The sequence below is a fragment of the Protopterus annectens genome, chromosome 6.part0 (assembly GCF_019279795.1).
Source record: "Protopterus annectens isolate FY-2018-M chromosome 6.part0, PAN1.0, whole genome shotgun sequence".
Taxonomy (NCBI): Eukaryota; Metazoa; Chordata; order Ceratodontiformes; family Protopteridae; genus Protopterus; species Protopterus annectens.
In genome coordinates, this window is record NC_056737.1 from 1669393824 (window position 1) to 1669406836 (window position 13013).

At 36.8% G+C, this 13013-nt stretch overlaps 1 protein-coding gene across 3 annotated transcripts in view; it reads left to right on the plus strand.

The window, feature by feature from the left end:
• FBXO11 (F-box protein 11) overlaps positions 1-13013 on the plus strand; it is a 2134039-nt gene that overhangs the window by 1753257 nt on the left and 367769 nt on the right. For all 3 annotated transcript variants that reach the window (XM_044075082.1, XM_044075080.1, XM_044075081.1), the window contains one exon: positions 6645-6755. In XM_044075082.1, coding sequence (XP_043931017.1) covers positions 6645-6755 — 111 coding nt within the window. The remainder of the gene's footprint in view (positions 1-6644; positions 6756-13013) is intronic.

Here is a 13013-nt window from a genome sequence, read left to right on the forward strand (position 1 = left end):
ATGTAAAATAATAAATAAAATAAAATAAACTTGAAACTATGTTGATCACCTTTCTCTATAATGTGTTTACTAAGAGCATTTGTGACTACTCTATGTCCAATATCACTGAGATGACACGCTATACGCTCTTTAAATTTCCTGTTTGTCATACCCACATAAAAAGCATCACAGATATCACACTTAGCTAAATATATTAAATTGCTTATATTGCAATTCCCATATGCATGTAAAACAAACTCTCTACCTGTCATGGGATGTGTAATGTACTTCTCTGTGAACATATGCTTACAGTAAACAATTCCCACATTTAAATGTACCTTGTTTCACATTTCCTACCTTAAAGAATTCCTTGTATTGCTCCTTATAACATAACATCTGTTTCAAAGTGTTCTTCCTTTTGTACCCAAAAGCTGGTGGATCCCCTACTATTTCCTTTAATGCCACGGTTTCCCTTAAAATTGACCAATGTTGTCTAATAATATTCTTTACTGTTTCAGTGTTCCTGTTATAGGTAAGCATACACCTCATTTTATTTGTCTGCAGTCGCCCTCTAACTCTGTCCTGACTCACACTACCAAAACAGGGCTGAAGCCCTCTGCTTAGTCTTTGCTGTTGTATGCTCCTACTAGCTGCATGGACATCAGACTCTGGCTAACCCCGATTTAAAAAGACCACAACATCCAATTGTTCTGACATCCTATCATGTACAGTATTTAGTCTAACTACTTGTTGCATCTGATTTTTTATTATATTTGCAAACATAAATGGAGGGTGCATGCAATTACGATGCAAGTAACTATTACACTTAATCTCCTTTCTGTATATACTATACCCTGCTCATCCTTCATTAATTTTACATCAAGGAACGTAATCTGGTCCTTAGATATATCATGTTTGAAACTTAAAAAAGTAGTAGTTCCATTAACATATAATGTAAACTGTTCAAATTTGTCTCTATCACCTTCCCACACAACAAAAAGATCATCGACAAGCCTTTATAAAAATTAATACACTTCTCAAAAGGATTAGTCAAAGACGACACGTCTCTTCCCACATGTACATGACAATATTCCCATAAGTACTTGCAACTGCTGTTCGCATTGATGCTCCTCTTTCTTGATAATAGACAAGTGTCAAAAATAAAAATATTTGATGTTAAAACCATTTTTAATAGGTCACACAATAGTCTGATCTTCTCAGTTTCATAGTCTGAAAACCTCTCCAAGAATATTCTGACACATTCAACACCATGTATGTGAGGTGTTCATGTAAACAATGAATCAACATCCATTGTCACCATATTGGAAGCAATAGGAAGTTGTCCACTTGACCATTCATACAACTGCTTCAAAAGATGTTAGTGTCTTTTAAAATAGTTTCTCTTGTCTCTAATATAGGTCTTACATTTTTCTCTAGAAACTTAGGGGTTCTGTGACCCACCCACGAGCAGACACAATCGGCCTCATGTGTGTGGTTAGTTCAATCCTTATGCAGCTTAGGTATCCCATAAATAGCAGGTATTTTTGGATTTTCTACAAACAAATGATCAAATGTTCTATCATCAAGCTTACCACTATCATGAAAAACATTCATTGCTTCCTTTAATTTGAGACATATGCGGTTACTTTAACTCCTTGTAATGTTCAACCCCTTGTAACATAAGCTTCATTTTTTCCATGTAAAAATCTTTACTCATTACGGCAATGCCTCCCCCTTTATCTGCATTTTTTATTACAAGGTCTGAATTATTTATTAAAGAGTGAATAGCAGCCTTCTCTTCCTTAGTTAAATTGTAAAACGTGGGTACATTATTCTTCATATATAAATTATATATGTCTTGTTCTACCATCTTTTCAAAAACTTTCAAGTTTACATTATTAAATGGCACAAAGGTGCTACTTCATCTAAACCATTAGCTATGTAATAACCAGCATCAGCATTAGGAAAACATGTTTTCAGACATAAATTACGTACAAAATATTTAATCTCTGTCGATGTTTCTGAAATGTCTGATACTGCAGATGGTACAAATGACGATCCTTTGTTAAGCACAGATAGCTCTGCTTGTGTAAGTACATGTGAGGATAAGTTAAATACCATATTTACTTGGTTAGTTGGCTTCTCGTAAAGGGCCACCTGCTGGAATCCTCGTTCATCACTCTGCTCTGCATCTTCGTTCTTTGATTCGGCATGGGCAGCGGTTGATTGAGGAGAAGTGGAAAATCCACTAGGTCCAAGGTGTTCATGCATACAGCATCCACGCATGCTGGCATATCTCGCTTCAGTCTTCCTCCCTGCAGTGGTGTTTTTGTCATCCGCCCAGCTGGTGAGTTTGTCATCCCCATCTGCAACGGCTTCTCCTGCAGCTTTAAATGTTGACACAGAAGCCATGACGTCAACCGGTAACTTGTCTGTAGCAAGCCGCCCTGTTACACCACTCTGCAAACCAATTCTGGTGTTAGATATCCCTTCTTCTTCCGGCATTAGTGCTACTTCTGGCATTATTTCCACTGTTAACTGACTATTAACAGATGAGCTAGCAAGAAATTCTCCTCGTTCAGTTTGTTGTAGCAAGGGCGGTTCTTGCAATGGGGTGGTTCTACGTCGTTCAAACCCACATGCTGATTGGTCTCTACTCTCTCCTTTGGCCAAACGAAGACATTCCCCTTTTCAAAGTCTACAAGATCTCTGTGTAGCTTTTTCTTCTTGCCAGCAGCCAATTTCTTCTCAAAAGCTGCTAGCCTACCAAAGGAGTCACTTAAAAGAATGCCATACTCAGTGAAATCACCACATGAGACTAAATTATTATAAAGATCTTCAGCCTTGGAGCGGCATTCATGTTCCATAGGCAAAAAACATGTGGTGATTTGTTAAGTGCAAGTACATTTAACCCACCCACACATCCCATTTTGAATGTCTTTGAGGAATTAGTAGAAAAGGACATTAGGAAGATAAAGTATAGTAAATTAAACACACATCCAACAAATTTGAACAAGATGGAGATGCAATTAGTGGAGCTTTTAAAGAATGAGCACTGTAGGGTAATGAAACCAGACAAGGGAGGGGGGGTGGTTTTGATGTACGATGTGGATTATGATTCATATATGTACAATATGTTACAAGACACGGATCAATATGAATTGGTTTCCAAAAATGAAATTAATATTGCGCACTCTAAAATCAGTTTTCTTTTATATGACCATTTACTATACGGGGTGATTAATGAGCGTATTTATAATTTTCTTCTAGTGGATAAACCTAAGGTCCCGATAATTTTTGGCATACCAAAGACGCATAAGGGGTTAGAACCACTTAAATTTAGACCTATTGTTTCAGGTTCAGGGAGTATCACAGAGCCACTAGCTAAATTTATAGACGTAAAGTTGCAAAGATTTATATCTTCTATAGAGCATATTTGCAGAGACTCTCGGGAATTTGTAAAGGTTATTGATCAGGGTTGGTTTGACCCGCATCTATTTATGGTTACTGTAGATGTTATCGAGCTTTTTCCCAGTATTCCGCATGTAACTGGTCTTGAATGGTTTAGGGAAGTTCTGGTGTCAGAATCTGGATTGGATAATAGGACTATTAATTTAGTGACATACTTTATGGAAATAGTACTGGATAACAATTTTATATTCTTTAACTGTGAATTTTACCGACAAAGAAAAGGGGTCGCAATGGGAAACCCGTGTGCCATAATTTATGCAAATCTGGTGTTGTACTATTGGGAGCGAAAGTATGTTTTGTCCAGTCCATGGGCAAATTATATAGTACATTATAGAAGATACCTTGATGATATCTGTCTGTTATGGAACAGTACAGAAGAGAACTTTGAACGATTTATAGATTATATTAACACCAGTACAAACTTCCTAGGGTTTACTCATAAAATTGATCAGGACGAGTTAAATTACTTGGATATTACTTTAACTAAGGATTATATTAATTCAAGGTTTCAATCAAGGATATTTAGGAAAGCTATGTTTTCCAATTCGTACTTACACTTTGACAGTGGGCACCCATTTTACCAAAAAAAGGGTATCATTAAAGGACAACTTATTAGAGCATCTAGAATGTCAAGCTCCCCTGAAATGTTTTTTGAAGAGATACATATTCTCAAGGAATTATTTTTGGAGAAAGGTTACCCAGTATCCTTGATTGATGCAATGATTCAGGAAGTATCAAACAGAGAAACAAAATATTCACCTTTGTTGGGCTCTGCTAATGTTATTAACCAAGATGAATGCAGGGAAGGCTTTGAAGCAAAGAATAACTTCATTCACACTTTTTCAATTAACTCCCACCAAGTAGAAAACATTTCTAAATATTGGCCCATACTCGCTATGCATGAAGATTTGAAACAAGTGGCAATTAAAGGTCCCCGTTTTATAAGAAAAAGAGGTACTAATTTAAAAGAACTTTTTGAAAGGAAACGGAGTTCGAAATTTTGTTCGAACAAATCAAAGGTAGGCACTTATAAGTGTGGTAGCTGTAAGCAGTGTAATGCTATGATAAACCAGGACATTATTCACCTCCCCGTCAGGAAATTCACATTTAGATCAACTCAATATTTTAATTGTGGAACAAAGGGGGTGGTATATCTGGGTATCTGTATACACTGCCACAGTTTTTATGTTGGGAAAAACGGAGAGACCTCCAAGAAGAAGAGTTTATGAGCATTTTTATGATGTTGCCAAATGTAAAGAAAGTAATGCTTTTTACAAGCATCTCCAAACCTGCCCCAACATGAATTTAAGATTCATGGTCTTGGAACAAGTTACACCTGAGTTAAGGGGTGGCAGCTGGGAGACCCAACTGGAATATCGAGAGCTTTACTGGCAGCTTAGGTTAGATTCGGTCAGACCTCCGGGGTTAAATGAAAACACAAATATTGGAAGTGTCTTGAAATTCAGGAAAGCCAGGTTATAATGGATGAGTTTGTGGGTTTAAAATTTTAAAATTAAAAAACAGACTTACATTTATGCATTATATTTCATGTTTTTGACGTTTAAAATTATTACAGTAGATTTTGTTTGTATAAAATTTTATGAGGCTGATGTAGTCAAACATTCTTTGGTAAATTTAAAATGAACTATTTTAAAAATTATTAAGATGGATTTCATTTTTAAACATGTTGACTATTATACATTGGATATTATTCACGAATCACATCAAGTTGAATTTTAATAAATAATGTCAACTGTGTTTTAAATGATTAATTACAAGTCATGTGACTTCACAATTCAGTATTTATTCTGAAAGCAAGGCTTTTTAATAATTCATTCCTTGAAAAAGCCTGGTAGTGACCGGGTGAAAGCGCTTGGGATTATTGCTGATCTTTTGTTTTTGGATTTTACATTAAACGCTAAGATTCAAACATGATATATCTAAGGACCAGATTATGTTCCTTGATGTAAAATTAATGAAGGATGAACAGGGTATAGTATATACAGAACTATGCAGAAAGGAGGTTAAGTGTAATAGTTACTTACATCGTAATAGCATGCGTCCTCCATTTATGTTTGGAAATGTAATGAAAAATCAGGTGCAACGAGTAGTTAGACTAAATACTGTACATGATAGGATGTCCGAACAATTGGATGTTGTGGTCTCTGACTTTTTAAATAGGGGTTACCTAGAGTCTGAAATCCGTGTAGCTAGTAGGCGCATACAACAGCAATGACTAAGCAGAGGGCTTCAGCCCTGTTTTGGTAGTGTGAGTCAGGACAGAGTTAGAGGAGGACCGCAGACAAATAAAATGAGGTGTATGCTTACCTATAACAGGAACACTGAAACAGTAAAGAATATTATTAGACAACATTGGTCAATTTTAAGGGACTTCCTGGCATTAAAGGAAATAGTAGGGGATCCACCAGCTTTTGGGTACAAAAAGAAGAACACTTTGAAACAGATGTTGTTATAAGGAGCAACCCAAGGAATTTTTTAGGGCAGGAAATGCGAAACAAGGTACATTTGAATGTGGGAATTGTGTTTACTGTAAGCATATGTTCGCAGAGAAGTCCATTACACATCCCATGACAGGTAGAGAGTTTGTTCTACATGCATATGGGAATTGCAATATAAGCAATTTAATATATTTAGCTAAGTGTGATATCTGTGATGCTTTTTATGTGGGTATGACAAACAGGAAATTTAAAGAGCGTATAGCTTGTCATCTCCTTTCATCTTTACTCATGTTGCATTTAAAAGTTGGTACTTCTAGCCTTTTGATTGTTTCTTCTGTGGTCCATGAACTTGCTTATGAAAGAACTGAAGGAAATGGTTCCTAATCTTCTCTTGTGGGACTGTTGAAGACATGACCGAGTATCCTAGGAAGGTGGAGTATTGTTTGAGAGCAGCTTGAAGAAGTCTTAACATTATAATAATTTCTCTGTTGGTGGGATCTACTGATTAATTAAACCCTGGCTAGTTGTGAGGACCTGTTAAGATAGAGTGATGGTAATGTGTCTATCTCATTTGTCTTCCTAAAGTTGCAGTCTTCCTGTTGGTGTTTTTGTTCTGTAGACAAGTATGTGAAACAGTGCAGGATAAAAGCTCCCTTGTGTTAACTTGATGTACAGACATTGTTATTAAAATGTTGAACACTGCTTAAAATGAACATTTTTATTACCATTTTTTAGGACTTTTAGAAGAGAATGATATCTTCAGAAATGCTCAAGCTGGTGTACTTATCAGCACGAACAGCCATCCAGTATTAAGGAAAAACAGAATATTTGACGGATTTGCAGCTGGTGTGTATATTTCATGTTTATTTATTTATTTATTTATTTTTTTTTTTAAGTATTTTTCCTTAAAAGGCTGTGTGTATAAAGCTGTGAGAATAGGCGATTTGTTTGAATAAGTAAGTAAATAAGAACTTTTCAGCTTTGAGATAGTTGTGTATAACTGACTCACTCTACTGTTCTGCAACACAACAGTTTTTTCATTGAGCACTTTTGATGTGTAATGCGTCTGTGACTGTGGTCCTTTTATTCAGCAGTCTTCCAGTTTCTAAACCACTAGTTTGGGTAATGGTCACAATGTTTGTCAGTTGAGTAGTGTGTTCCCAGTTTTCCTGTCACCACCAACAGTTTAGCACATAGTTAGAAATTACTAGGTAAACTGATTACTGTTCCCCATATTATATCTTAGATTTACTTCAGGGTTGTGGGAGATGCACATCCTGTAGAAGGCACCCAGGAGCGTACTCACCAGGTGCCCAAGAAAATCTCAACTGACTTCTGTATTCCCAGAGGATCAGTGGCTTAATTCTGAGATTTTACTAGATTGCTAAGCTTCTCAGTGTATATTGTACAGAGGAGCCACCTTATTTTTGCAGTTTGTGTCACTGTTCTCATCCTTTTGGTTACAACTCAAATCTCCTGACCTTGAGGATGAGTAAAGTAGATATGCTGAATAATGAACTGAGACCTGTTGATAAACTGGAAGGAGTGGCAGTATAGTAGTACAGGGCAGTGATTGAGGAAGCAGGAACCAAGTCCTGGGATATATATTTCTGTCAACAAAAGTTAGTTAACATGGTGCTTTGTGTTGTTACTGGTAAGGGCTAGCTATTTACTCTGTTTTTTTGTTTCGTTGTCAGCAGTGGTTGTCAACCACAGAGGACTAACAGAGACTGAATTCTTAGTCAAGTGACTTTGAATCCAGCACTGCAGGATTGGCCTGAAATGTGGAAGAAATTAAATAGCTTTTGTTGACAATGTTGAGAAGATACAGCTTTGCATTGTAAGTACTGATTTGATGGTGTTTTCAGAAGTCTGGTATGATGCCCATATACTGAAAATTTTAGTTGCTCAGATGTAACTTTATTTACGCAGTGTTACAGAATATCTTTTTATCATCTGTGCTGCTGTCATTAAACAGAACTAGATGCATATTAACCCACAGCAGCTGTACCCTTGGTGGTTGTGAACTGTACAGTACACAAGTAAAATGAATATAGAAGCAAATTTTGTATGACAGCAGCTCACAGAGTTCAAAACCTTTGTAAGAGAGTTGGTGCACATTATGTGGAAGTCCTCAGTGTTAGATAAGATGCCTAGACACAGTTGTATGCTGACCGTTGCCTAGTATGGGAGTAATATGATAAAAGGGCATAGGTGGGGTTTTTGGAGTTCTGCACCAGCTGTGAGAATGCACTCCATTCCCACATCTGTGTAACCCCTCCAACAGGCATTGTGTGCTTCTAGACGGTATACCTTTCCAGTACTTAATGTTTTAAGCCACCCAGATGTTCTTGGGGTAAGGGAAGAAGCAAATTAAAGTATTTGGTATGATGAGGTCTGTCTTCATTAACTGCAAGAGTAATACTTGTTAGAACACCTATGGATCTGAAACTTTCCCAGGCTACTTAGTAACTTGTGTTCTTCCATAATGCACTGCCAGAGACTTTTGTCTCAATTTTTTTTTGCCGTGCTTCAGAAAAGACTTCAACCTTTATTTGGTTTGTAGTAGTTTTATAAAAATGGTGTTTTTTTTCCCCATTTTTTCTTTCCATTGCTAACAACTATATGATAAATACCACAGATAAAATAAACTACAGAAAAACAAAAAAGACCACCACACGAAGATGCACTATATTATCCTGGTACCTCAGCCTTTCGCCTTCAAGGGATTTTTATCTGCACAATATGTTTAAAAAATTGTTTTATTGCCAAGCTTCGTGATCTAGTATTTTATGTCATTCCTAAAATTCATAAAGATCAGAGGAGACCACCGGGAAGACCAGTTGCGTCGGGCATTGGCTCTTATTTAGAAAATGTGGGGGCTTTGGTGTATTCCTTGTTAAATATTTAAGCAAAGCCAGAGCACATATTAAAAATATGTAGGGACTGTGTCCGGCTATCAAAAATTTGGAATGACAATGTGATTATTTTTTGGTATCTATAGATATATTTCCTTTATATACTAGTATTTCTTCCAGAAGGAGTCTTGGGTATTGCAGGAATATTTTGGACTTGCTTAATTTTTTTTTTTTTTTTTTATCTCACACTTGCTTTGTTTTGAAAAAGAATATTATTTACAAACCAGAGGTACAGCCATTGGGGGGGGGCACCTTTTGCTCCCTCCTATGCTATTTTATATGTGGGGGAGTTTGAAAAACATTTTTATTTATGCTAATAAGTATAGTGTAGATAATGTCATCATTTGTAAACGTTTTATAGATTTGTTTTTTTATATGTAAGGGTGCCATGGCTGACTAAGTTTGTAGATACATTGAATGAGAACACACATGCTATAAATTTTAGTTATATGGACCATATTTCTATTAATTTTTTGGATGTAGAAGTTTTTGTAGATGGGGTTGGTAAAGTTCAATTTAGACCATATAGGAAAATTACAGCAGTTAACTTTCTTTATGCATCTAGCATGTATCCACCCCCTCATGTTATTAATTCCTTACCCTATGGGGAATTTAGGAGAATTTAGTTTAATACTTCTGACTTGGAATCTAGGGGACAGATTTACGTCTGAAGTGGAACAAAGGCTCCTGGTCAGGGGTTATTAGAGGGACATTCTGGAGAAGGCTAAGAATAAATTAAAGGGAGGGAGTTTGTTGCACTAATCAGGGGCATGCAAGTGTATTGAGGAGATTTAGAAATCATCCTGAGATGGTGTATGAGGTTAATAATAAGTTGTTTTATGCTACTGGGTTTAGCCCCTTCTCTGGTATTTTGAGGAAGGTGGTGATGGACTTGTGGACCATGATAACTTCGGGTGAGACATTGAGGAAATTGTTTCCTGGACACCTTACTTTTTCCTATAGTCGGTTTTGTAATTTGAAAGAATTGTTGAATTATTCAATATTGGAAAGAACGATGTCTGCTAAACTGGTGAGTTCTGTCCCTTGTGGTGAATGTAGTGTATGTGGGAGAATTAGGAACATGTCTAACACTGTGATTAATGGCCGAAGATTTGATTCTCAGGGTAGATATTAATTGTCAATGTGGTGTTATTTACATTTTGGGTTGTGGGTTTGATGTGGTCCAGTGGTATATTGGGCAGACCAAAAGAAAAGTTAAAATCAGAATTTTGGAACATTTAACAGACATTAGGAAAGGCAATGTTAATAGTCCAGTGGCTAGTCGCTTTTTGAAGGAACATTCAGGCAATGGGGAATCTTTGTTTTTTAGTATTTTGGCTTAACCCATGACTAACTATGGAGGGGATTTTGCCAAGAAATTAAATCAATTGGAAACCACATTTATTTTCAGCTATGGCCTCTTTCCCCTAGGGGTTTAAATTAGGAGGTTGTGCTTAATTTTTAGTTTTTTTTTAATTTATCTATTTAATGTGCTGTATGGGCACTTTTTGGTGGGTACATTAGTAGCTTTAATACTTTAATGTGGGGTATGGAAAATGTTATGTAAAATGTTGTGCATATGATGAAATTAATGACATTGCTCACTTGAAACGTTTCAGTATTTAAATGTTAATTGACTAATGAATCAATTGATGTATTTATTTTGCTTTGTGATTTGTACTGGTTATCCCTTGAAGGTGAAAGGCTGAGGTACCAGGATAATAAAGTAGTGCATCTAGTGCATCATTATATGGTGGTCTTTTTGTTTTGTAGCCAACAACTGTATTCCTGTAAACTTGGATTTGACTCTCACTTTTGTTATGTCTGCATATAAAGCTGTTTATAGTTTACATTTGTACTGTTCTCTATTTGGGATGTCTCCCATTTTTGCTATTCCATAAGTGCAAATGACTCCCTTGTGCTACTAATGGGCAGAAGCAGATTCTAAATGCTTTATCCCAATGCATAGTTCCCCTCCAAATACCTATGTTTGATCTAGTAATTATCATTATTGTAATATTTTTATATATTTCAATTAGCAGTAGAGTAATATATAAATACAGATCTTGGAAAGAGTTAAGTGAATCTGGACTCCAACAGGGTAGGTTGATTTTAAGAACCAAATTGGATAATTGGCTATGCTTAAATGGCCCGCAAGAGTTGTTAGCCTAGTACTAATTTATGAGCATATGAATAACGTCCTCCCCAGGATAAGCATGAGCAATGCTTAATTTATTTGGAAGAGTAGCTTAACACTTGCAACTGTGAATCTTGGCAAGGCTTCACTCCTAGTACTCTCCAAAACTAGAAGTAAGTTTAAGTTATTTTTGTACAGAAAGATCCTTCACTTTGCCCTTTGGGATCAGGGCTGAGATGTGAAGGTGACTATTGGTGTCAGTGCCCTTGATGCCATTCTCGGATCACAGAGTTAGCAGCTTTTCCTTCTTTATTTTATTTGCAATTTGATTACTAGGGAAGTCCACTGGGCCAAATTGACCCATTTTCAGTGGAGGCCCAGGGAGAAAAGCTCCAAGATGCATTATACAATTTAGATGCCAATGATAGTTGATATTAAAGATGTTAATGTAGAATAGTTACTCATAAATGCATTCAATATCATGCATAGTTAACAAATTCATTAAGCTTGAATGTAGGGATCACACAGTTTCATTTGAGGAAAACAGATATGGGTTAGGTCTGGAAACCAGTTTACATACAAACCTTTTAAGAAAACGTAAATATGCTTTACATACACACATCAATAGTAGAATGCTATTTACAATATTTACAAGGTTGGGCTGTGTGAGGGTAGCTGTAGGAGGTGAGAGCTTAGAGAGAAGCTATAGAAGTTGTTGAGAGCTTAGGCTCATAGGAAGATAACTGAGCGAGAACCCCCTTGGATTAGGTTGGGTGAAGGCAGGTACATTTCCATGTAGTGGACAGGTGTTTGAATAGTTGGGTTTTGAAGTTTTCTGAGTTTGGTATGGTTCTTAGTCTGGAGGGAAGGGAATTCCATTTTTTGCCTAGTGAGAAAAATAGGAGAAGTTGGCCAGTAGGACTTTTAGGTTTATGAATAGTAATTAAGTTTTGATTTTCAGATCTGAGAGCTCTGTTGAGTGTATAAGGGGGAAGGATGTTAGAGCGGGACATTTTGTTGGGTGAAATATGAGTCAATGTGCAGTAGTGAGTTGGAGATAGTCTAGGTAGTTTGGGAGTTCAAGCCAATTTCAGGGATTGTAGGGTTAGGCAGTGATGGGTGGTATTTTTCGATTTAGAGGCAAATTTAGAGATTTTGTTGTAGCAGTTTTCTAGTTTAGAGGTGATAGAGGAGGACAGGTTGGTTAGGAGAGGGGCTCCTTATAATAAGGAAGGAAGAACATACGTCGAGGCCAGAATTTACCTGGTAGAGTTGGAGAGAGCAATTATTCCTATACAGCATACCTAGCTTTTGGTGGGTTTTCTTAATATTTTGTTGAATATGAATATCAAACTTGAGGTGTTCATCTACAGTAATGCCAAGTAGTTTGGCAGAGGGGACTACTTCTGTAGGTGAGTTGGTTTGACTATAGACTTTGAAGTTGTTTTTATCATAGGAGAGGGTCTTTGTGGGAGGGAGTAGAATCTTTCATTTATTTGCATTGAGAGAGGTGGTTTTGGCGCATCCAGTTTTCAGTTGTTAAGAAGGCAGTTTGGGATTTAGTCAGCAATTCAGAGAGGTTTGAGGCAGAGCAGACTAAGGTTGAATCGTCTGCATATTGAATGATTTTAGCATCAGGAATAGCAGTGTGAAAGTTATTGATGAAGATGTTGAAAAGCATTGGCCCAAGGATGGATCCCTGTGGTATGCCATTTGGGGTAGGTAGGAAGGAAGAGATGGAGTTCTTCCATTTGACTGCCTGTGATCTGTCTGCTAGATAACTGGAGAACCAGGATAAAGCATTATGTGAGAGATTAAGGTTTGAGAGATGACAAAGAAGGTGCTTGTGAGAAACAGTATCAAAGGCTTTAGACAGATCGAGTAAAACAGTAGAAACTAAGTGGCCTGAATCTCGGGCTTGATTGACAGTTTCTAGGAAAGAGAGTAGAGTGGTTATTGTGCTATGGCCTGGACGGAAGCCATGCTGGGTAGGAGTGAGAAGATTGTTTTGGGTCAGGAAAGGCATAAGTTGGAGGTGGATGCATTTTT